General features: G+C 39.2%; 2 protein-coding genes across 7 annotated transcripts in view; one reads left to right on the top strand and one right to left on the bottom strand.

The window, feature by feature from the left end:
- FIRRM (FIGNL1 interacting regulator of recombination and mitosis) overlaps positions 1-22,280 on the bottom strand; it is a 44,642-nt gene extending 22,362 nt beyond the window's left edge. Inside the window, exons 1-10 of one of the 3 annotated variants that reach the window (XM_049633899.1) lie at positions 22,090-22,280; positions 19,253-19,292; positions 18,094-18,182; positions 15,979-16,083; positions 15,342-15,482; positions 13,759-13,924; positions 12,254-12,338; positions 10,233-10,371; positions 2,987-3,067; positions 1,494-1,558 (exon numbers count right to left, since the gene is read on the bottom strand). In XM_049633899.1, coding sequence (XP_049489856.1) covers positions 1,494-1,558; positions 2,987-3,067; positions 10,233-10,371; positions 12,254-12,338; positions 13,759-13,924; positions 15,342-15,482; positions 15,979-16,083; positions 18,094-18,182; positions 19,253-19,292; positions 22,090-22,200 — 1,022 coding nt within the window. In that variant the 5' untranslated portion in view covers positions 22,201-22,280. Of the gene's footprint in view, positions 1-1,493; positions 1,559-2,986; positions 3,068-10,232; positions 10,372-12,253; positions 12,339-13,758; positions 13,925-15,341; positions 15,483-15,978; positions 16,084-18,093; positions 18,183-19,252; positions 19,332-22,089 lie in introns of those variants that run through there. The other 2 variants (XM_049633897.1, XM_049633896.1) reach the window with 2 other exon arrangements.
- A 21-nt stretch (positions 22,281-22,301) lies between these two features.
- Positions 22,302-25,127, top strand: METTL18 (methyltransferase like 18). Of its 4 annotated transcripts, XM_049633915.1 has the most exons (3): positions 22,416-22,515; positions 23,764-24,094; positions 24,446-25,127. In XM_049633915.1, exons 2-3 carry the CDS (start codon positions 23,974-23,976, stop codon positions 25,078-25,080), a joined length of 756 nt encoding a protein of 251 aa, XP_049489872.1. In that variant the 5' UTR covers positions 22,416-22,515; positions 23,764-23,973; the 3' UTR covers positions 25,081-25,127. The 4 variants fall into 4 exon arrangements, with proteins under 4 accessions (XP_049489870.1, XP_049489872.1, XP_049489868.1 ...); XM_049633913.1 differs by lacking the exon at positions 22,416-22,515 and adding an exon at positions 22,302-22,405 and having other exon boundaries at positions 23,764-25,127; XM_049633911.1 differs by having other exon boundaries at positions 23,764-25,127.
- Positions 25,128-25,586: the final 459 nt, after the last annotated feature.

Here is a 25,586-nt window from a genome sequence, read left to right as displayed (position 1 = left end):
CAGTGGGTGGGATGCTCTCCGTGGAAACCCAGGTAAGAAACAATAATGGGTGACATCAGATGTGAGCAGTTCTGGTGGTGAGAACTGGCTGGGTTCTGTATACATACATACTGAACCCATATACTAGGCATATCTATTTATACTGGAGGTGACACTGACAATTTGTTATTGGGCGAGACGTGGATATGAAAACAAGGAAAAGTGTCAGAAATGACCAGGTATTTCGGCCTGATGAGTTTGAAGAATGAAGTTGCCTGGGGACTGGCCACCCAGCTGAAGCCGAGAAGAGGACCTACTGAGAAGGCACAGCCATGAGGTCATAAGAGAAGAGGGAGAGGTACCTACAAGCCAAAGGAAGGCAGTGCAAAAGGGAGGGTCAAGCGCTGTGAACAGGTTACATACGCGGAGGCTTAAAACTGACCACCAGATGTAGCAACGTGGCCGTCACTGACGAGCTTGACAAAAGCTGTTTTGGCGAAGTGGTGGCATGGACAGCCTGACTAGAATGGCCTCAAGAAAAAAGGTAGGACAGCAGTATAGACCGACAACTCCTGGGACTTTTGCTGTAAACAGAGGCAGAGAAACGGGAAGGCATTGGAGGAGGCTGTGGACTCGAGAGGTGTTGTTCTGTATTCTTACGATGTGGACCACGGGGAAAGTAACTGCATGCTGGTATCCAGATGAGAAAGGCCTAGTAGGAGGGAAGACTGGTGATGCAAGAGGGAAGGGAACAACTGCTAGAGAGAGACCCCTGAGCAGGCGAGTTCAGGGGACCAGCGCGTACAGGCCGGCCTTAGGCGGGCGTGGACACTCACTCACGGGTCAGCGACCACATGGACCGAGACACAGGCGCAATAGTCAATGAGCGGAGGAAGCCATGCCTTCTCAGTGACATACTCAGTGAGGACGTTAACTGGCAACGGGGACTGGGGAGGAGGTGTCAGAGACGTGGGAAATTTGAGGAGGGAGAGGTATGAAAAAGGTGTCCAGAAGACTAGAAAGCACTGCTGGACAAATGAGATGACAGAGTATCTTAATGTCAAACGGAGGGCTCTTTGGAGGGTCTGTCAATTTCACATGTCGCTCAGCCCCTATCTAAATAATACTTTTCTGGATTTCAATGTTTTCCCTCAGATGGAGTTAACTACTACACATCTTAAATCTCACAGAAGTTAAAATAAAAATTTACAACGATAAAGAACAATACATCCATGTATACAGAGACTTTTTTTTTTTTGCCTTTAGTATTTATCACCATACCAATTATTCATCACTCGGGTACAAGATATTAGTTAAGAATAAGTAAAACTCACATGGAATCTATTCTTTAAAAGCTTCCACATCTAATTATTTTAAGCAAGCAGTTAAAAGTTTACTGAAACAGTAGAAAAAAAAAATTATTTTCATGTTTTATTTTAAATGGCATATGCTTGATCTCTGCACAGTTCAAATGGCACTGTTACATTTTAATGATCACATGGCATTCTTCTTACCTGTGTATCTGAAGATAAAGCTGGTGCAATGTGCAGCAAGAATCAGAGAGTAAAGGAAGAAATTCCTAAAATAAAACAACTCTATTCATTCTTTGAATGAGCTGTGGTTTTCTAATACACATCCCCTCACAAAGACATGCAAAATAAAATAAAATCCTGGATGTGCTGCATTAAAGAAAAAAAGAGGTTCTTGCACGAGGACAACAAGGAGAATGAGGCTAATCAGCACCTAATTTGCTGTTAAAACTGTCACTACAACCACAATTAGCAGAGATCGCTTCCTGAGAACCTACTAAGCGCTCAGTACACATGCAGCAAGTGACTTCATATCACTTTATTTAATTTTAGTCCTCTCAAAAATCTTAGATTCAATTCACAGAACAGAAAGCTAAAGCTAAAGTATCAAGTATCTCAGTCAAGTCTCACAGCTAAAAACCAGCATGGCTAGGATTCAAGCACAGTTGTGCAGCTCCATTATGGTTAGGCTACCTCTCAGGAAGTAAAATAAATAGTTCCTGGTGTAATATAGGGTACAGAAAAAAGCTGATTTTTCTTTTTTAAAAATTAAAAATTCCTGAGAGAAAAGAAATGATTAAAAACGGCATGACTGGGTGTAATTTTGCCTCCTACACACCAAGCAAATTTTCAGATGGGTAACCACCCATCAAGTGCCATTGGTGCCAGGACCCTCCCACCACGGGCCCTGCCAGCTGCAGGGAACCCAGGGTGCGAGCAGCCAACCGGGAAGTGGCACATGCCCAGACCAGCTCGGGCAGCACACCCAATAGGAGGGCAATGTGCTGGTAGTCTGTGTGCCTGCGTGGGAGTCCCAGCTACAATCAACAGTCACTGGAGACCCTCATCTTTTCCTCCAAAGACAGGAAGACAAAGTTAAAGACAAATTCTACACAGACAACCAACAGTTGTTTTTTTTTTAAATCACCAATATGTATTAGTGACGTTTCCTGGACCGGGTGCTATAACCATTTTCTGCTCTTCTCTCCAAATAATCTTCCTTGATAACTTACCTACTCCATCCAGATATCTTCAACTATCACTACTATCTTAAGGACTCCCAAATATGCAAGTCTACTTTAAATTATTATACAGCTTTACAACTTTGAACATTTCAACTTTAATAATTAAAAAATTCAGAAATATAGTAAAAGTAATTTGTGAACAGTATTTAAAGCCAAATTGAATTATCTTCTGATAACTGACTTGTGCTTATAGAAGTAATTTTATTTGTATTTATACTTAAAGAACTGATTTTTCCAGAGAATTGAATAAAAATAGTAACGTGATGATGGTAGCAACTTAAATGATATAACAGGTGCTCAACATTTAATAACAGTATTTTTAAAAAACCTATAAAACATATTCTTCACAAAATAACTTCAACAGATTGATCTTTTGGCAGGAATGATAAAAACAGGACAATTTATAATTTATTATAGATTTCACATTTACACATTTAACAAAATAAGCCTTACCTTAGTATAGTGCAAAAGGGAGTTGGCAAAGAAGCGACACAATTTGAGTGTTTTCTGAAATAATCTAGAGTCAGCATTATCCTGTTCCAAAAAAGGAAAAAAGCATAATAAATAAGAAAAGAGTAAGAAATTAGCTAAGCTTGTAAATGAGACAGTATTTTCTAAGATGATTTCTTAATAAACAGAGCATAAGCATTTTCCAAGTAAACATAACTCTCTGAATCGTTAGGAGCAACATAAACATTAAATGATAGAGACATTTCAAAAAATTAAACTCTACTGAAAATAAATTTTACTTTATAATAGCAAAAGGGGTGGTCATCCCTGGTTGATCTGAAAGTAAAAGAAATTTAACTACCTTATTATGTTTTGCTATATGGAGAGCAAACAGATGATCAAAAAAGTCTCCAACCAATAAAAGAATGATATATGAAAGAAAACAGATAAAAGACTCATGTCAGTTCAAAGAAAAGAAAATACTAGTTGCCAATAAACTAACATTGAAAGAATTCAATTTACAACCTAATTAGATATCTTTTAAAGGGAAAGGGGGCGGGCTATTAGCAAACATAAAAAAGACTGATAATATCGAAAAGTTGCTGAAGAAGTGGGGTAACACCCACTTTATCGTTCATGGGAGCATAAAATACAGTCTTTGCATTGTTATTTTTAAAAGCTAAAGTATTGAATTCCCTTGACACAGTAGTAGTTCCACTTAGATCCTACAGAAATACCAGCTTGCATAGGGGCGCCTAAGGGGCTCAGCCAGTTGAGTGTCCAATTCTTGGTTTTGGTTGAGGTCATGATCCCAGAGTCATGGGATGGAGTTCTGTATCGGGCTCCACAATGAGCAGGGAGCCTGCTTAAGATTCATATTCTCTCTCTCTCTCTCTCTCTCTCTCTTTCTCTCTCAGGGCACCTGGGTGGCTCAGTCAGTTAAGCCTGACTCTTGGCTCAGGTCATGATCTCACGGTGTGAGTTCAAACCTGGTGTTGGGCTTTGCACTGACAGCGCGGCACCTGCCTGGGTTTCTCTCTTGCCCCTCCCTTGCTCCTGCTCTTTCTCTCTCTCTCAAAACGGATAAACAAAACAAAACAAGAATTAAAACACAACAACTCTCTCTTCCCCTGACATTTTCCCCCACTCAGGCTCTCTCTCTCAAAAAAAGAAAAAAGAAAACAGAAGAAATACATACTAGCTAGCACCGAAATGCAATGCAACATTTTTATATAGTGAAAACTGAAATAAACCAAGTATCCATCAACTAGAGAATGGGTAAATAAATTCAAGGTATTTTCATAAATAATTGCATAAAGCTATTAATAAAAGAATTGGGGGTGGGGCGCCTGGGTGGCTCAGTCAAGTAAAATGGCCAACTCTTGGTTTCAGCTCAGGTGATGATCTCCCAGGTCAGGAGTTCGAGTCCTGTGTAGGGCTCTACGCTAACAGTGCGGAGCCTGCTTGGGGTCCTCTCTCTCCCTCACTCTCTGCTCCACTCCCACTTGCTCTCTCTTAAAAATGAATTCATTAAAAAAAGAAAAGAATTGGGTAGATTTATCTTCACAGACATACAAAGCCCTGAGGTAATTAAGTAAAATATCAAGTTGCAAAACAATATGTATATAATCCTATTATTATTTTAAAATGCATTATAAAATGTTAATATTTGCTTCTTAACCCCACAAAAATAAATCAAAACTTTACCTACGGTTCTCTCTAGAAGATGAAAGTAGGATTTCACTTTCCATGTTAAATATTTCTGTAACATGTGAGGATTTTGTGAGTATATATTACATTTGTAAAATGATACGACAGTGGGTAATGCCAAGTTAGCTATGTGCTTGCAGGGGAGGTAGAGACTACGGAGTCATCCTGCCTGGATTGAAATCCTGGCCCTATCACAACTGCTACATACCCTGAGAAGGTTATTAAACCTCTCTATGAGGCTGCGATGTGTGGCTTATACCATAGTTTAAAGTGAGGTTTACACAGTGCCTGACACTTTGGGCAACTTAACTCAATAAACGTGGGTTGCTTTGTCACTCCAATGTGTAATACACAGTATAATCCAAAAAGCTTTAATCAGTACCATAAACTTAAGCCAAACAGATTCCTTATTGTCTTTAATTCTGAGAATAATTTCATATGAAATAGCATATACTAACTTTAATGTTAATCGATTACATTGGATTCCTTTCCAATACAGCAAAACCTTAAATAAACCAATCAAAACAGAAATGGATGATTCATTAATTAAATACAACCCTTCATTTTGACCTTTATTAAAAATATCTGGAAACAGTAAACAGTCCTCAGCAGAAATAGGTTAGATGAAAATTTACCTTCCTGATAATAACAAACATGAATTTTCTTAACAGAGTGCTATGAATCTACACTGACCTTATAATACACTTAATAAATCTTTTTTTTTAAGTTTTATTTAATTTGAGATATAGAGAGGGAAAGTGGGGGAGGGGCAGAGGGAGACAGAGATGGGGAGGGAGGGAGAGAGAGAAAAAGAGAGAGAATGAATCCCAAGCAGGCTCTGCACTATCAGCACAGAATCCAATGTGGGGCTCGAACTCACAAACTGTGAGATCATGATCTGAGCAGAAGTCAGACATTTAACTGACCGAGCCACCCAGTACCCCTACACTCAATGAGAAATCTTAAGCTTAAGGGCTTAAGTGTCTCTTGATTTTGGCTCAGGTCATGCTCTCAAGGTCGTAAGACCGGGTGTGAGATGGAGCCCTGTGACATGCTCCACACGGAGTGTGGAGCCTGCTTGGGATTCTCTCTCCCCCTTTCTCTCTGCTCCTCCCCCAAAGTTGCACACACTCTCTCTCAAAATAAATAAACATTAAAAAAAGAAAAAGAAATGTTAACCTTAGATGTCATTCACAAGAAATCTTCCCTGACTTCATGACTGGATTCCTACCTTTACTCCCACAAGCCAACACCCAGTTCTCCAAAGATAATTATTCTATAATTACCTGTTTATTTTTCTCCTGCCCTAGACTATAAATTGTTGAAGGCAGAAAATCTAACTTACACAGAATAAGCACTCTGGAAATGCTTATGAAATGAATGGCCAGTGACACACTACTTATTATGTTTGCCTAATTTCAATTTTTCTTTCTCATTCAAGGAGACATTGTACAGATTTGGTTGAAGGACCTAGTTTTCCTTCATTACTAAGCATACTAGTTAAATATAGAGCTTTTATTCTGACATTTTCAAAAGTGAGTGTACAACTGATTATCCCATCTCGATTTACTGAATAGTTCAAAACAAAAAGTTTGCATCCCAGTGTCAACGAAAAGGGGTGAAGATATAAGCAAGGAAGATCATTTTCAGTGTTTCAAAATACTGAGCATCCTTTCTTTAAATAAAACAAAAATACTAATAAAACCTAAATGCAGCATGCAATAAAGTTAAGCATAGGCATATAGATATAAAAGTACACGTTTATTACCAACAAAACGAAAAGCAACCTACTGAATGGGAGAAGATAGTTGCAAATGATATAACCAATAAGGGGTTAATATCTAAAACACATAAAGAACTCCTACAACTCAACACCAAAAAAAACAAACAAACTGATTAAGAATGGGTAGAGGGCCTGAATAGATAACTTTTCCAAAGAAGGCGTACAGATGATCAACAGGCACGTGAAAAGATGCTCGGCATCACACATCATCAGGAAAATGTAAATCAAAACCACAATGAGATATCATGTCACACCTGTCAGAAACGCTAGTATAAAAAAAAAAAAAAAAAAAAGAAATAACAAGGGCTGGTGAAGATACAGAGAAAAGGGAATCCTCATGCACTGTTGGTGGGAACACAAACTGACCACAGTGTGTGTTGGTCAGAATGTAAATCAGTACAGACACTATGGAAAATAGTAAAGTGGTTCTTCAAAAAATTAAAAACAGAAGCCATACAATCAATTATCCCATGTCTGGGTTTTTGAAGAAAACAAAAATGTTAATTCAAAAAGATACATGCGCCCTGATGTTTATAGCAGTATTATTTATAATAGCCCAGATATAGAAGGAACCTAAGTTTCCAACTACAGATGAATGGCTAAAGAAGATGTAGTATATAAATATACATACCACAGAATATTACCCCACCACAAAAAAGAACGAAATTTTGCCCTTTGGGACAACATGGATGGACTAGAGAATATTATGCTAAGTGAAGTCACAGAAAGACAAACACCATATGATGTCCCTTATATGTGGAATCTAAAAAACAAAACAAACAAAATAAAACGGAAACAGGCTCATAAGTGTAAAGAACAAACTGGTGGTTGCCAGAGGTGGGGGTGGGGAGGGGGAGTAGGAGGATGCCCGAACAGGGTGAAGGTCAGTGGGAGGCACAGGCTTCCAGTTATGGAATGAAAAGTTATAGGGATGAAAGGTGCAGCACAGGAAATATAATCAATGGCATTGTAATAACGCTGCATGGCAACAGATGGTAACTCTATTTATTGTGCTGAGCACTTCATAATGTATACACAAATGTCAAGTCACTGTTGTACAGCTGAAACTAAACAGTAAGTCAACGATACTTCATTTAAAAATAAGGTATTTTATATTTACATATTTAGAGTAAGCCATATATTTATATGTAAAAAAGTATATTCTCTAAATACAAATTTTACAAGCATTTTATAGACAAAAGTAGCATTTACAGTGGAAATTAAATTTATATTTAAGAGCTTTACAAATAAATTTCCTTATCTTTACAGAAAAACTAAATCATTTGTGGTTAAAAAACTGTATGTTAAAAAATCTAATATGGCATTCTCTTTTTGAACCTGTTCAAGACTTACCAGAAAATAAGTATCAATCTTAGGAGCTGTTATAGGTTGAACTGTGTCCCCTAAAAAGATATGTTGAAGCTTAATCTCCAGTACCAAAGAATGTGACTTTATTCAGAAACAGGGTCATCACAGATAGAATCCGTTAAGATGAGGTTACACTGGAGTAGGTGTACCCTCAATTCTGAATGACTGGTGTCCTTACGTGAAGATGAGGCGAAGACTCTGGGGGAGACCACCACATGACGATGGGAGGCGGAGCATGGAGTTCTACAGCTGCGAGCCAAGGAATGTCAGTGACACCAGAAACTAAGAGATGGAGCAGACTCTACCCTAGAGCCTTCCAGAGAACATGGTCCTCCTGCTATATCTCAGACATCTCTCCTCGAGAACTATGGGAGAATAAATCCCTGCTGTTTCAAGGCACCCAGTTTGTGGTTTGTTATGGCAGCGCAGGGAACCTGATACAGGGACTGATACATCTATATGCTTCCAAAAGTAGTATATTAGCTATTAAATCTGGTGGTTTTATTTTGATGTTTTTGAAAACGAAGTGAGAAAACTGCTTCAGGACTTTAATATAAATCGGTCAATTCCTCAATAAATATCAATAGTGAACAGCAGAGGGCGCTGCTGACCAGAACTATGAGTTCAAAACGGACAACCTACACAGACCATCTCAAAGCTCCCTTTCAGGCAGTGGGCAGTCAGTAGTGTTAGTCACTTTACCAGTCCCAAATTTTCACAAGGGAATACATGAAAATTTCCTTGGGCAGTTGGGAAAGTTTATAATTTAAATTCTTTAAAAAAAGTTTTTTTTTCATGTTTATTTATTTTTGAGAGAGGCAGAAACAGAGCGTGAGCAGGGGAGGGGCAGAGAGACAGGGAGACACAGAATCTGAAGCAGACTCCAGGCTCTGAGATGTCAGCACAGAGCCCAACGCAGGGCTTGAACTCACGGACCTTAAGATCATGACCTGAGCCGAAGTCAGACGCCCAATCAACTGAGCCACCCAAGCGCTCCATATAATTTAAATTCTTTGATTTCTATATACAAGCCGTTTCTAACAAGCTGAACTTAAATACTTTGTGTACAAAGAGCCACCCTAGTCAGGCCTCAGGACTTCTTTTCTCTTCCACTATACTGTTGCTTGGGCTCTCCCTGTCTCTCTCCTGTCCCGCAATCTCTGTCTATTACTTTCCCAGCACTAGCTGGAGAGTCTGTGGGGTCAAGTTAAGCAAGAAGGAAACTGGGAAAAGAGAAGGTTGGGGTTGAGGATAAAGGTGGAGAAGAAAACAGCCTTCCTGCTACTGACACAAGATACCCAACCAAATGTCTCCTCCTCACAGGAAGGTGAGGGGAATTGGCAAGGGCACTAGAAGGGCAGAAGTGGGGATGGGAAACAACAGGGGAAAACAGATGTAAGGGGAGAACAGATAAGAGAAAGAGAAGCAAGAAGGAAAAGGTTAGCCCCTTCCTAAAGCCACTCCTCAGTTCGTTCTTACCAACCTCAGTTTCAAACTCCCATCCTCCCCTAGGATCTGTCTTTCCAGATCATCTCTGCCCCAGGAATTGCAACCAGTGCTTAGGAAAGGGATGAATCCTTACATGCCCACCCGCCTGAAGGCAAGGCAGGAAGGAGCACAGGTACAAAGGAATTGCCTGTATCAGTTAGCAAGTCCACAGCAGGAAAGGAGGTTACGGTTACTTTAAGGAAGAAATATTTAACTCATTTTCCCACTGAAGTTATTACATACAACTCTCAGGTCCTGACCACTATCAGTCCTATAATTTAGGGTCATTATGAGTTAAATAAAATTTAAAGGGCTAGTCTGAGAACAAAAGGCACTATGTATAAATCGATTTAGGAAAATGAACTATAATTCCCAATAAGCTTATTACAAATTTTTAGAGTACAGTATGTTTCATGAATGGGATGCCCATTCAACGCTGTGACTTTCTGAAATCAAAATAAACGTCTGAAAACACCGATACATACGTATGCCCAGGAAAGTTATATATCACATCATTACAGGTTGCGATGGATTGGTGAAAAAAAGGCTGACTGTGGCTGTATCAAGATGACCTTAAGTGAACACAGGACTAAGGAGTTAGATTTTTGTCCGAGGGTAGAAAAGAATCAAAGGATTCTGAGGGGAGTGCCTCAACCAACCAGTCATTATGTATAAAGGGAACAACTAGTCTCTAGAGGGAATAAGAGCTGGCAGAGTCTAATGCAATGTTTGGGGTGAAAAGTAATCACGGGCTGTAAATAATCCTAGATTGAAAAAAACAAAAACAAAATAAGTGAAAATCCTTTAAGGTAAACCGATCCATAGATTCAAGTGAGATTTAGTTAACTGCCAAAGGAAAAAAGAAGTACTGTTCAACGTGCTGTTTAGACTCTATTTTACCTGTGCATCTGACTGGGTCATCTGCTCAGCTAACTGTAAACACGAATGGAAGGAGAAAAGAATGTCTTCACACAAGCTGGTAACTATATCTTTGTGTTTCAGCTGACTCTTTATAACCGACTGGTGCTTAAGGCTCTGCCTAAATGAATAAAAAGAAACAATCGCAAGTAATACATCAAGTAACATAGGATCATAGAAATAGGACTTGAGGGGCACCCGGGTGTCTCAGTTGGTTGAGCGTCCGACTTCAGCTCAGGTCATGATCTCACGGTTTGTGAGTTCGAGCCCCGCGTCGGACTCTGTGCTGACAGCTCGGAGCCTGGAGCCTGCTTCGGATTGTGGGTCTCCCCCTCTCTCTGCCCCTCCCATGCTCATGCTCTCTGTCTCTCAATAATAAACGTGAAAAAATTAAAAAAAAAAAAAAAAAGAACTAGGACTTGAAGTAACATGTAAAAATCACAATGGATCATATATATATTAGACATGGCATAATGAAGATATGCTGATGCTACTTCTGAAGGTATCATGTTAGCTTAGTAAGTGGCTATTTTTTTATTGCTCCTTATAAAATGTTAATTGAATTTAATGCTCCAGATATTCTGCTAGGCCCTGGGGATGGAGAAGTGAATGAAAACACAATCTCTGCCCTGCCTGCATGGAACTTCTGGTCTAGCACAAGAGAGAATATCACATAATTTTAAGAATAATTACAGTTGTGATAAATGCTGAGATAGAAAAGTCCAGGGTGCTACAAAAGAGAGACCTGAAATAACTTATTCTCAGGGTGAGAATATCAAAGTTATCTTGAGGATGTAACGCTGAAGCTGCGAACTGAAAAGATAAGCAGGAGTCAGCTAGGTGTGGACTACGGGAGAGGAACATCCCAGGCAGAGGGAAAGAGCATGAGGAGGCCCCAGGATTGCAGAGTTTGGTATGTTTGAGGAAGTAAGAGCAGGGAGAGAGCAGCAGAGATGAGCTGGTGAAGAAGGCAGAGGCTGGAGAGGATGAAGTTGTATCTCTTAGTAAACTGGGATGGATTTTAAGCAGTAGAGTGACATGATCTAATTTACATTTTCAAAAGATCAGACTGAACACTGGCTAGCAAATGAATTGGAAGGGTCCAGGAGTAGAAAATATTTGATAATGATGATAATGCGGTAGTTCGTTAGGCACTTGCTACGTGCCATGCAGAGTTGTAAGCATTTCATATCGATACACTCAAATTAACTCTCACTATAAACCCACCAAGAAGGTGCTATTGTTATTACTCCCATTTTCATATAAGCAAACTAAGGCTCAGAGAAGTTAAGCATCTTGTCCGAGTGCTCAGGAAGAGGAAGTGATTTCAGAATGGATTCAAACACATGCAGTATGGGCTCTGGGTTGACACTTTTAACCACTGCACCTTTACTTGTTGGCAGATTAGTAACCTCCTGGTGGTGCAAGAGAAGTATCTAAGACCTAAAAATACTACACTGGCCTTTAATGTTTTATGCGTGTGTATAAAGTAGAGATTCTTAGCCATTTTACATCTCAAGTCTACCTCTTCCCACCCCCGAGAATCTGATGGGTACTCTCCCTGGTAACCCTTCGTAACACTCTAGCTAAAATTACTTTATAAGTGAAATTAAACTTCAACAACTCAAAGGCATATAACAAAGGGATTATATTTAGCTCTAATTATGACTATTTATCTAAGCCTGGAAACAAAACACTTGATGGGTTAAATTACAGTAGCAGTAGTCAAGTGGTTAAGGCCCATGGCCCATTATTTCAGAAGTACTAGTAACAAAGTCTAAATATTTTTTTAATTTTAGAAGTAGCAGAGTGGAGAAGTCCAATTTGGTGTGGAAGCTACATGTACAATATGTGAATTATCAGACAGCAGCGCCAGTAAACATTATTTATACATACCCATACAAAAATGTTTTAAAATGCAATCTACAAAAACTTACAAATAATTAAGAATTGGAATATAGAAAATACATTACAAAAAGTAAAAGCAAAGAAAAACAACTTACTTAATTATAAATTTCCAAGTATTAGCATGAAATGCATGGTCCATGCTGGAAATAACAGAGCAGATATCCAACAATGAATGAATAACTACAAAAAAAAGATAACAGAACTCTTAGGACATTCAAATGTCATATGGGGTGAGTTTGCCCTCTATTTAAACATATCTACCGAAGAATTTTGACATCTGTTAAATTAGGTAATGCAATTAGAAAAAAACTGGTTCAGAATCATTATTAAAGATAAGTATCACACTTTTGATTTATTGTTTTTATAAATACAGAAAATTAATTTTTGACATTTACACCTACCTAAATAAAACTAAATGATCTAAATAAAACTAAAATGTTCGGTGGAATAAAAGTTGTGCCCTATTATGACTGAAATATTCTATAGATATTCTAATCCAAAATGACAAAATAAGCTGCAAAGGAAAGAACTCCCAACAGGGAAGAATGAAAGTAAATCTGCACAGTGTTTAAGGAAAGCTTCTACTCTTCCATTTTATTTGTAAAAATGGCCAGTAACTTCCCCTTCTGTGTCCACACTCTTGGGCAGTTTCCTTCCACACTGATCTGGGGCTTAGCCACATGACTTGCTTTGTTCAACAGGATAATAACTATAAGGACAGCAAAGACTTAAAAAGTGCTTGCACACTGGGGCTTATTCTCTCTTGATGACCGAGCCTGGACTGGTCTCCTGGACGATGTGCCACACAGGGCTGGCTCGGTGCTTCTGCCTCTGCCAAAAGCCAGATACGCGTGAGGTCACTGACCACAAAAACACAAGTGAGACAGGTGCACCATGTGGAGCAGAGAAAGCTGTCCAAGCTGAACCCAGTCTAAACTGCTGACTCACAGAACCGTGAATAAATAAAGCAGTAGCTGTTTTAATCCACTAGATTTTGGGGTGGTCTGTTACAGACCAAGAGGTACTCCTGACATACTGCACAAAACCAACTTATTATCTCTTTATGCTGAAGCTATGTATGCAATCTTTGCCCTGATATTGCTGTTTTTCAAGGTAGAATTATGAGGTAGCAATCAGCAATTCTTTAAAAATGAAACATGTAAAACAGGTTATTATTTTATGCATAATAAATGAACGTGCATACATACACATTTAGAAACATGTACATATATATGTAACTAGATGTATTCTGGGAAGAAATGCAAACTTCATTTCCTACTGAGCTAATGCTTTAAACACTCTAAAAACTACTGCCTCAAAATCTAAATTATTTTACAAGGTATACAGTTGCACAACTTTCTTGGAAAAATCATGTATGGCGAACACTGACAATACACAAATCTATGTTAAGGCATCACATAGCAATTTTATAAGTTCTAAAAGTTAGAAGACTAAAAAACTTATCAGGTAGTACTTAATTTTTTTTGTACATAATAAGATACCATGAATCATTTGAAACAACGTTGGGTCCAGTAACTGAAAGTATATGCAATTTAGTCAATATATGTCATATACTAAGTAGGAAGTTTTCTTCACTTACCTATCACCATATTCAAAATATCATCATTGTCATCTAATAAAGGGTCCATGCAAACCATATCCAGTAGTTCCATTAGCTGCTTTTGAAGAGAATAGGCCTCCTTGAAAAGAGCCTGGAGAAGGTCTGAAACTAGGTGTAAATGCCCAGAATAGACAGATTCGCTATCCTGATCACAAATAAAAATAAAAGAAACGGCAAATCATGAAAAGCTCAAGAGCCAAATTTACTTTAACTCATTCTATCAGAGCTCATAACTTTAGTGCTTTTTACTGAACCACGTATTTATTCACTAAACAAATGACCATTCAGTATGAACAGTGTACTTCAAGAGATGCAGGCACATATAAAATAGGATTTTTTTTTTAAACATTTATTCATTTTTGAGAGAGTGCGAGCGAGGGAGGGGCAGAGAGAGAGGGAGACACAGAATCGGAAGCAGGCTCCAGGCTCTGAGCTGTCGGCACAGAGTCCGACGCGGGGCTCCAACTCATGGATCGCGAGATCATGACCTGAGCTGAAGTCGGACGCTTAACCAACTGAACCACCCAGGTGCCCCTAGAATAGGATTTCTGACTTCTGAGACCTTGCAAATATAAAAAAAACTAAAAGGGAGATACACAACATTCGGTCAGGTGCAGACTTTTAGCCCTGTCACCAAAGAGAAGTGTTAAACTAGTGATTTTTATTCACCGAACCATACCAGTATCAAAACTGCCTGAGACCCACAAATTGTAGGCCAGCTTTGGTGCTTTAAAGCTGCCTCAGGAATGTAGAGATGGACTGAAAAAGGGCTGGTGTCCTTTCAGAGGCACCCAATCATTAAGGAATTCATCTCATCCACCAATGCCATGACACAACAATTTCGGGATTCCTGTGATTCAACACAAATCCATCTCTCTTCTTTCTTTATAGTAAGGAAATAGAATAAAACAACAAACATAAAACCGCAAAAGCCCATTTTTAATCACTTCCTTATAACCACTTATTTTGAAGCAAATATTTACATACGGGCATACTTCAGAAATATTGCAGGTTCAGTTCCAAACTACTGCAATAAAATGAGTTAAATAAAGTTTTAGGTTTCCCAGTGGATATAAAAATTATGTTTACACTACACTGTAGTCTATTAAGTGTGAAATAGCATTATGTCCAAAAAAACAATGTATGTACCTTAATCAAAAATTATTTATTGCTAAAAAATGCTAACCATCATCAGAGCTTTCAGCAAGTTATAATCACTAATCACAGATCACCATAACAAATATAATAATGAAAATGTTTGAAATATTGGAAAAATTACCAGAATGTGACACAGAGACACGAAACAAGCAAATGTTGGAAAAATGGCCCCAACAGACTGGCTAAACATAGGGTTGTCACAAGCCTCCAATTTGCAAAAATGTGCACTATTTGCAACGTGCAATAAAACAAAGTATGCCTGTTCGTGGTTCTTTGTTCTATGGAAAAGTTTATCCCAATAATATAGGCTAATATGTAAAATCTTATGTACAAACACTATTTTCTTCAGCCCTTTTGCCTGTGGATTCTAGGCCATTTAAAGTACACTTACACTCATTACTCACCTTACAATGTACAAATGTACTTTTGATTACATGTAGGACTGAGGAAGGAAGACTATGAATATTTTCTAGAATGATGGACTCCTGTGTGGCACAGATATGCTGAACACATCCTGTAAGAGCTGCTAAGAGCTGCACCATTGTCTGGAAATAAGGGAAGAGGTTTCATTCAGTTACGTTTTTGTGCACAAACATATAAAGGTATCAGGTGATACGCTGGGTACTAGGGATACAGCAGTGAACACAATGGACACTCTGTTCCTTCTTTCATTGAACTTCAATCTATCAGAACTACGTTATCGGGACAACTAGCTAGCCATTTGGTTAAAAAACAAAAGTTGGAATACTAACCCACACATCAAAGCATATGGTAGGTGTTCTCCATATACACTTGGAAATTACAGGTAGGTCATGCTATCTTGATTATTTGCTGTCTTATACACGTTTGATGTTTACTCAGCATGAAACTGTATTAAAAAATTCAACATTTATTTTTTTGCATTCGTATCTTTAATTCTATAAGTTTAATTCCAGCACTGGACCACTACACAAAGGATATATCACTTAATTAATATCAGTACAAAAATTCTTACACTGTTTAAGCTCCTTCTCTATACCCTTTCTAATATATTTGACATACTTGTAAAATATTCCTTAGAGTGGTCTGGATTTCTAAATTATGGCTTGACAGTCCTCTGGCTTGACTGGTTAACTCGTACATCATGTCATCGAATGATTTCACAGTCTGTGAAAACAAAGCACATTATAAATAGGAGTAACAGAAAACACAAGAAAGGGAAAGACATATTTTTAAAGTGAAAAAAATGACAGGCAATTTTTCATTACTAACAGCCATGGGATATTATCTAGCTTAACAACTGCACTTATTAAAGTAAAAATATATGTTTTTATATATATAAAGTATTCATATGATATAATCTCTCTAAAAAAGCCTCAGACAGAAATTTATTTGCTTTCCATTTCTGTGGTTTGAATCTATTTAATAACATCCATTAAAGGTAAGTGCTCCTCTACACGGTAAAAGTTGATGGTCTTAACCAATCAACACTCATATGGGTATTTACAAGGGTATTTTCTGCTAGTGATGATGAATTGGTGAACTACTTGTTCACTTGTATTCTAACCAGTTCCTCTTTTTGAGCAACTCAAAATACCATTCCTGGGTTAGGGCTACAGTACGTGACCTCAGAACTAAGTTTTTTGGTCTGTGAGAAGTTAGCTATCCTAAGATCTTAATACTCACAATTTAAATGGTCTAAACATTGCAAGAATAACAACACAATGTAATTAAAGAGGATGTTATTTCCCAAAGGCAAGTTAACACTCAACATCCTTATTTTAATCTATATAACAGCTGGATCTTTTTCTGGTGGCCAAGAACAAATTCTAAGAAACTTTTAGATAGAGAACAATCAAGTGAATATGAGTAACAGGAATTTTGATGATTATCTGCTTCAAAGGTAAATTTAGAAAACCATTCTAATAAGAGATAAGGTATCATTCAAAAAATGTTTAATTTTGGAACCAAAATACCTTTAATTTCCTAAGTTAAAAAAAAAGAAAATTGCCTGTGCTTTTCAAAGAAAAAGTATACTATATCTATATCTATATCTATATCTATATCTATATCTATATCTATATCTAAAAGGTAATAATGTAGATGGTGAACTTAGTGTTTTCTCTTGGTTATTCTAAGCCTTCCTGAATAAAATTTGGCTCCATTTTCCTAGGCAATAAAATTTAACAATTATTAATAAACTCTACAGAGAAGATACTTAGCTAACTTCATCATTCATCTCCAAATTTTCACAGAATAGCTTTTTTATTTTTTTTTTTGACCTGCACACAATAAAGCAGCTTCATTCATAATTGCCCAAAGTTGGAAGCACCCAAGATGACCCAAGATGACTTTTAATATGTGAATGAATAAACAAACCAAGGTACATGCAGGCAGTGTAGGCTATCTTGCATTCTGTCGAACACAACTGCAATCTGGCCTCGTGATATTTTAGGAATATTCTCGTTTATTTCAGAGTAAGCGTGTTTTTGGAGCCTCAGATCAACATCCATTTTCCGGCCATCGGTCCTCAAGTTAAATTGTTGGCACCAGCTCCGCAATGTGTCCCAACATACTTTATTAACCGGAGACAAACTGGTTGGCAAGGGAAGGATCGATGTATTACAACAGCTTTGTTTTGGATAAGGCTTGAATTGTTCACTCATTTGAGGATGACAAACTTTATCGTTTGTCCCAGGCACCTCCGTGCCAACTTCTGAGGTTGAAGAAACACTTGGCTCCATTTGATGTTCTTCCTTAGGTTCCTCATTAACTGGAACCAACGTGAGCACCACAGTTTCTCCCTCTAATGCCTCCTCAGATATATTCTGCTCGCTGTTTTCATAAATTGAGTATGCCATTTCCAGGGATACTCGGGGAAGGCCTCACTGAATAGCTTTAAAATACAAGAGTGTTTAAAGTAGCTACAAATAATATAAATTCAATTAATGAAAGATCTATACTATTTGCACATAGAAGTTTTTAATCACCTAATGATCACCCTAACACCATGTTCTCACATGAGATCTATTTCTTACTACCTTATTTGTATTTCAAATATGTGTGATACATTTGGAAAAATGGAGCCACAGTTAAGAATAAATTATCTAAAATTGAGGCTAGATATAAACAGCCTTTATAACATGTACATTGATTAAAACAATAATAGTACTATACCTTTGGCAACACTTGTGAGAAGAAAGTCTGTTCCAATGTCAGGTGGTTCATATGAGGTAAAAACATTTCCACGATAATTTTTAGAATTTCTATAAAGTGAAATAGCAACATATTTTGTAAGAAAATTAAGTTGTATCAGCCAACAAAGATCACCGCTCCTTCCCCAAATCCAAGAATCTGTAAGTACTACTAATCCAGAACTTTGTACAGTTTCAAAATGCCACATTCTATGTAGAGAAACTATTAAGTAGCTGAAATAATAACACAAAAACAAAAACTCAAAAAAACAAAAAAACAACCCTGTATGTCCAGCCACTGAGGACCACTTAATGGATGTGCATACATCTACTGAATAGGATTTGGTATCTTTACATTATTAAAAATAAATAAATAAAATTATTATTAGAGATCATTTGAAACCATAAAAAAAATTCACAATACTTTAAGGTTAAGTGAAAAGTTTCCAAAATAGTATAATCCCAATCTTAATACATATAAACATGAATAATAGATAGCCTGGGAAGAATATACAGAACCAAGATGAGAACGTTCTATACCAAAATCTTATTGACCACTTCAAATTAATGGGTGTTCCATTATCTTTTCTGTTTTTATGCATGTTTCAGATTTTCTACAATGAATAACTCTTATACTCAGGATAAAAAGTAATTATTACTTTAAAAAATTAAACCCAACAGGCTACATAGATTGAAAATTATAAATATTCCACAACCAAGTGAAATGTAAATAAGCTAACTCAAAATATATGAGTAAACTGTGGAGTCTAGACTTTAATTCATCCCTTCTCCCAGCTAAATAATAAGCCAACTAAGATTAAGAACAGAGATGAAGATGAGAAAGTCACCCTGAAAGCAGACCACAAATTATGTTTTATATAAGTCTGAACAGTGTCACAACTAACATTTAAAATTTACAACGTGCTTCTTACATGTGCATTATCAATAGATTTGGTATCCACCCAAAATAGAATTTAAATAATTTGAAGGAATTGGTCATTTTAAGTAGCTGAAATTTACAGAGGCTGGAGCACTACAAGAAGAAGACATTTGAAGGGAATATGAAACTGTTATTGAGATACATATGACTCAGACCTTAATGACATCAAGGTAAATCAAACAATTAAGATAATTTTACTTACGAATATGCTCGATCCAATTGTCAGAATGCTGATACATAGAGTAAAAAAATTAAGGAAGATACGAGTATCACAGTAATAGAATATTCATTACTAAGAATCAATCTAAAAAGTAGCCTTCTTGAAGTTGAAGCAATGATCAGTAAGAAACTGAAATTAGACTCAAACTGAAATTAGACTGGCTTAATTTTGCTTTTTTTTTTTTTAATTTTTTTTTTTTAACGTTTTTATTTTATTTTTGAGACAGAGAGAGACAGAGCATGAACGGGGGAGGGTCAGAGAGAGAAGGAGACACAGAATCTGAAACAGGCTCCAGGCTCTGAGCAGTCGGCACAGAGCCCGACGCGGGGCTCAAACTCACGGACCGCGAGATCGTGACCTGAGCCGAAGTCGGGCGCTCAACCGACTGAGCCACCCAGGCGCCCCTAATTTTGCTTTTAAAAATGTAATGTTATTAGGTAAATAAACTACAATATAATGAATATACCCAAGGAAATATTTTCAAAATTGCTCAGGGATAAAACTGTCTTTTCCAACTACGTGTAGTCGACATACCTTTGACAGATGAGGAACAATACTATACTAATCCATAGGCTTCTGGTTTCTAACACAGGAAAGAAATTTCTTCTGCTGAGCACCTCTCCAGCACTTTATTTGCACCTGTCTAAAGCCACTCAACACGTTCTACCTTCTTTTCATATTACTTGTGGACCTATCTTACCAACCTGATCAGTCTGAGATTCTTTTGCACACAGCAGATGCTTACAAATACGTGACCAAAAATTACTCTATGTTCATTACAAAAGTTAACAATAATCGCATTATGAACTGTACACTTATAACCCTCAAGAATTGTTTGGAATGTTTTACTGCGTAATAATAATTAAAGAATATGTCAGCAAGAAAAATGAATAAAGTATAATCCCATCACACTAACACAAGAATGGATTCTTCTGACACCTTACTTTGCATATATGGATTTTACCGCAGCAATCAAAATGAGGCATAACTCATTTTAAATCTTTCTTGCTTCAACGTTTGCTTTGAGTGATATAGAGCGAGCAGGGGAGGGACAGAGAGAGAGGGAGACAGAGAATCCAAGCAGGCACTGTGAGCACAGAGCCAGAGGTGGGGTTCAAATGCACAAACCACAAGATCATGACCCCAGCTGGAACCAAGAGTCAGATGCTCCACCGACTGAGCCACCCAGGCACCCCCCTAACCCATTTTAGTTCAGTAGGGTTGGATTTGTCTTATGGAAAAATTTCAGCAAAGGCCCAAAAGGTTCCAGCCTCTTCCAAAATTAAACATAAGTTATGCTTACTTGGACATGCAAGTAAAGACTGGAAAATAAATGTAAAACGCAAAACATGAAAATAATTAGGTTTGGATGATGGGACTATAGATAAAAAACTTAACTTTCGTTTGTTGAAAAGTGTTAAAAACTGGGGCACCTGGGTGGCTCAGTCGGTTGAGCATCCGACTTCGGCTCAGGTCGTGATCTCGCGGTCCATGAGTTCAAGCCCTGCATCAGGCTCTGTGCTGACAGCTCGGAGCCCGGAGCCTGCTTCAGATTATGCGTCTCCCTCTCTCTCTGACCCTCCCCATTCATGCTATGTCTCTGTCTCAAAAATAAACAAACATTAAAAAAAAAAAATTAATAAAAAAAAAAAGAAGTGTTGAAAACTGGGGGAAAAACAAACAGGTTTAGGTTCTTTTGAACGTTAAGTTTGAGATGCAAAACCAAGTGGGAATGTTGACTTCCAATTATTGACGTCATCCATAAACCTGAGGGGGAAAAGAGGCGCCTTGTTCCTTATCTTTGTTCCCCCAAAGCATAACACCCTGGCGGGGTATGTGTTATGTGCCCAGATGTTCTGGGGTGGGAGGATGGCTATATTTCCCAAGTCAACATCCTTGAGGATGGCAATGCACAATGACTAAGAAAGATCTTTGGTACCTAAATGGGATTTTGCCACCGCCTATGTGAATGACTTCTGCGTAATGGTAATACATTACATTTGGCTTTATTTGTAAAAAATTATTTGAGACTCTCTAAAGTGAAGCCCATTTTTTTCTTTTCAGTGTGGCTTTATGTTGAAGGTGAGCTCAAAGATGTTAAAAAAAAAAAAAAAAATTACCTTTCAACACGGAGGGGTAGGATTCCAGGCGCCATTTACAACCGCAGGACGACTACAAAACAGTATGCACCTGCGCAAAGGAGGCATTAACTAATTCGAGCCTGGCAGATGAAAGCCAATTACAAAAGGAAGCAACTCCTAACCAGCAATAATGGAACAGAGTTCTGAGAAGAAGAGTAACATGTTTAATGACTGGAACTCTGCACCATGGCAGAACTACATCTTTTAATTCTCCTAATACTGGGGAAGGTATTCCGATGCCCCATCCATTCGAGAGACAGGAGGTCAGAGTATCTACCTCTTAGGGAGTCAGCGCTCACCTTACAGCTCAGGTCTGAGCACCTGCCCCCCCCCCCCGCCCCCCGTTACCCCAAGGAAAGGTATTTACATTTAGTTACACGTGACGAGCACAGAAAAACCCAAAGGCACAAACGCCCGGAAAAAAACCCGCCACATCCACTGCCAAAATCATCGGGTCCACTGCGAGACCTTCCAGTGCCGGAGGGAGGCGTGCCTTCGGCCTGGGCAGCCCCGGTCCCCTGGGCTCCCCCTCCTTCACTCATCTCTCCAATCGACGAGGAAAGGAGAGGGTTCAGGCCGCAGGAACACAACACGGCCCGGCGGCGAACGTGACGAGGCCGGAGAAAGGCTGGAAGGGCCGCCCCACACCCCATTCCAGGTGGAGGTGACAAAGGATATAAGGAGCCGGGGCAGAACAGACGGCAGTTCCCGGCGGCATAGCTCCTGCGACCAGCCACTTAACTCTTCCAGCCGGACGGCGCTCGCCGCGACCGCGCGTTCCTGCGACATCTTTCGCCCAGGAACACGCCTTCAAACCCGTCCCGCCAACGCCAAGACCGGAAACCGCCGCCGTCCCGGCGGGCCTTGCGAGCTCTCCGCCGGCACCAGGACCATAGAGAGGAGGCGGGTTGCTGCCGTTCCGCGGTGAGCTCGGGCCGCGCCCGGCCGGGAACAGAGCCGGGCTTGTCTGGCCCGCGGAGGACTCGACTCACAGGTGCCCGCTCTCGGTCCCGAGGGTCTGCGCCGCGAGCTGGGCCCTTCCTGGGCGGCGAGCGTTCTCAGGGCTGCGGTGCCGGAAACGTTGCACTGAGGCGCTTTGGGGAGGTGAGGGCGGAAGCCCCCAGATTTGCTCGCGTCTGTCCCCCGGGGGCGTGGAGACAGCGCACCTGCGGCCGCGGTGGCCGTGGGCCCTGCAGCCAGAAATGAATCCAAGCCCCAAGGCGCGGTGGGGTCGAAACAGGCACCTTTTTACCCGCTTCGCGGGGCAGCCCGACTTTGTACATTTTGTGTTAAGGGGGACAGAGACCCCGCCTGCCGGAGTTGTGCAAATTGAAGCTGATGGTGTATAAAGTACCCAGCGCGGTAGATACCGTGAGGGGGCTCAGTACATTGCTTCCACTTTCGAGGGGCCTCTCCGGTCAGTGCCCTTACTTTGTGTTTCTCTACCACCAAACGAATCTTTACTAAGTACTCCAAAATTCTCCTACTCCCGTACACCCAGGGCTGCTGGTCTTCGCTAAATGTTTGTAGGCGGGGGTCATTTGGGGGAATTGACACACACCAGAGCCTCCCTGTGCGTGTTCTTATGAGGGATGCTCATTTGCCAAAATCAAATCTTGAAGACCTGTTACTTGAAACAGTTACAGACTGAAGTGAAGAGATTCTGGCGGTTTAGGAGGTAAACATGTTTGAGCAAGGTCATGATTAAGTGGAAGACTCAATCAGGCATGTCATTTCCTGCCCGAGAATTTTGGGCTTTTTTTTCCCCCCTAGTTGTTGATCTGTTGTCCTTTAGTTTTTACAGTGTATTCTCTTCTCCATTTTTTGGACCCTGAAGGGTGTGTGTCTGTGTTTTCAAACCTTTTTAAATATTCATTCATTCATTCATTCATTCATTCATTTATGAGAGAGACAGCATGCGAGCTGCGGAGGGGCAGAGAGAGAGGGAGACACAGAATCCGGAGTAGGCTTCAGGCTCCCAGCTGTCAGCACAGAGCCTCACACCGGGCTCGATGTCAGGCATGGTGAAATCATGACCTGAGCTGAAGTTGGATGCTTAACCACTGAGCCATCCGGGCACCCCTGTGTTTCCAAATCATTTTATCTCCCTCACCGTTCACAGCTTTTACAGCAAAAGCAGCTGTATGGTGGAAAGGGGGGCTGTTTAATGTTAAATTTTAGCGAAATATGGCATTTTACCTTTTCTTAGTCTTTTTGTTTGTTCATTTTAAAGTGAGCAAGCTCTATGTGTGGCTTGAACCCAAGACCCCAATGTGAAGAGTCACGTGCTCTCTGGACTGAGCCAGCCAGGCACTCCTCATTTTACTTTTTAATTTTCTTTTTTTTCTGCAGACCTAATTCAAAAGAAGAGCAGAGATCTCTAAGAAGTCATTTGGAAACATCTCTAAATATTTGTAACTGTGTATAAGCAGCTAAAGAAAACTTAACCCACAGCAAAACTAATTGAATAATTGAAGCAGGTTTATGTATGTGTCATCAGTTCTATCCAGAAGCTGAAGAATCTTCCTTTGAATTTAAGGATTGTGTACATTTCGTGAGAGAATGACTTTTCAATTTAATTTCACTATAGAAAACAATCTGGAAAATGAATTAACACCCATTGGACATGGAGTTTTGGCCCTGGATTCCTCCAAAGAGTCTTCAGTCTCAGAAAGTAAAAAAGGTAGGGACAAAAAATGTTCTACCGAACAGTTTGACTTGCCTCAGGATCATGTGTTGGAACATAAGCCAGTGGGAAACGCAGCTCCCTCTCAAGACACAGAGAACTCACTCAGCGCAGCTAACAGTTCAAGTAACTTAGAGCCATGTGAAAAACATCCCTGCGTGAGAGTTGCCAAAGAGCATGCTATGCCCGAAGATTTCAAGAAAGTGTTAGAAAATAAAGTCATAGAAAGGTTACCAGGTCTCCCCCATGTTAATGTATCGGTAGTGAAAACCGTCTTGTTGAGAGAGAACTGCCCTGGAGAAAACATAGTTTCGCAAAGTTGTTCTTCTCACTCTGATTTGATTACAGGTGTTTATGAAGGAGGCTTAAAAATCTGGGAATGTACCTTTGACCTGCTGGCTTATTGCAAAAAGGCCCAAGTGAAATTTGCTGGGAAAAAAGTGTTGGATCTTGGCTGTGGAGCAGGGTTGCTGGGTATACGTGCATTCAAGGGAGGGGCCAAAGAAATTCATTTTCAAGATTACAACAGTATGGTGATTGATGAAGTAACCTTACCTAATGTAGTGGCTAACTCTACTTTGGAAGAAGAAGGAAATGATGTCAACGAACCAGATGTGAAAAGATGCAGGAAATCCAAAGTAGCACAAGAATTATGTAAATGCCGGTTCTTTTCAGGGGAGTGGTCTGAGTTTTGTAAGCTTGTACTAAGTAGTGAAGAATTCTTTGAAAAATATGATCTCATTCTTACCTCAGAAACCATTTACAACCCAGATTACTATGGTTCTTTGCACCAGACATTCCTCAGATTATTAGATAAAAACGGACGGGTGCTTTTGGCCAGCAAAGCACATTATTTTGGTGTAGGTGGAGGGATTCATCTCTTTCAGAAATTTGTAGAAGAAAGGAATGTATTTGAGACTAGAACACTTGAAATAATTGAAGAAGGACTAAAGAGATACCTAATTGAAATGACTTTTAAGTAACCCAGTTAATATCCACTGAGTGTCCTAAGTGAAATAAAGCGAACAATCAAAAACTTGTCTTGAATGTTTGATTTCTGCTTTGCTATTATTTTTTCTGAAAGTATATTTGTTTGCTTATCCAAGTAATATACCAGCTATCTACTAACTATAGTCACTAAGTGGGACAAGAAATAGTGTCCCGAGCATTTGATGAGATCTAGGAGGTTATTTTGTGGGAAAGTTTTCTGTCCCCACCTTCATTCTATTTGACCTTTCTACCACCTTTCACGTTACATAAATTTGTTTTCAGAGAAAACTGACACTTCTTATTTCAAGTTTGAGTTTCTTCCCAGGCTTCATTAGTGTCTGTTTACATGAAGTGCCTGGTCAGATCACCATGCCCATCATTCTAAGGGCATACATACACATCGCCAAATGCTAGTGGACCTAAATATTAGACTGAAGGCCTTAGGTAACTAGGAAGAAGTTTTTGTTTTGTTTTTATATTCATTTATCTCGTATAATAA

This window comes from Panthera uncia, chromosome F1 (genome assembly GCF_023721935.1).
Source record: "Panthera uncia isolate 11264 chromosome F1, Puncia_PCG_1.0, whole genome shotgun sequence".
Lineage (NCBI taxonomy): Eukaryota > Metazoa > Chordata > Mammalia > Carnivora > Felidae > Panthera > Panthera uncia.
This window is presented reverse-complemented; position numbering and strand designations above follow the sequence as displayed.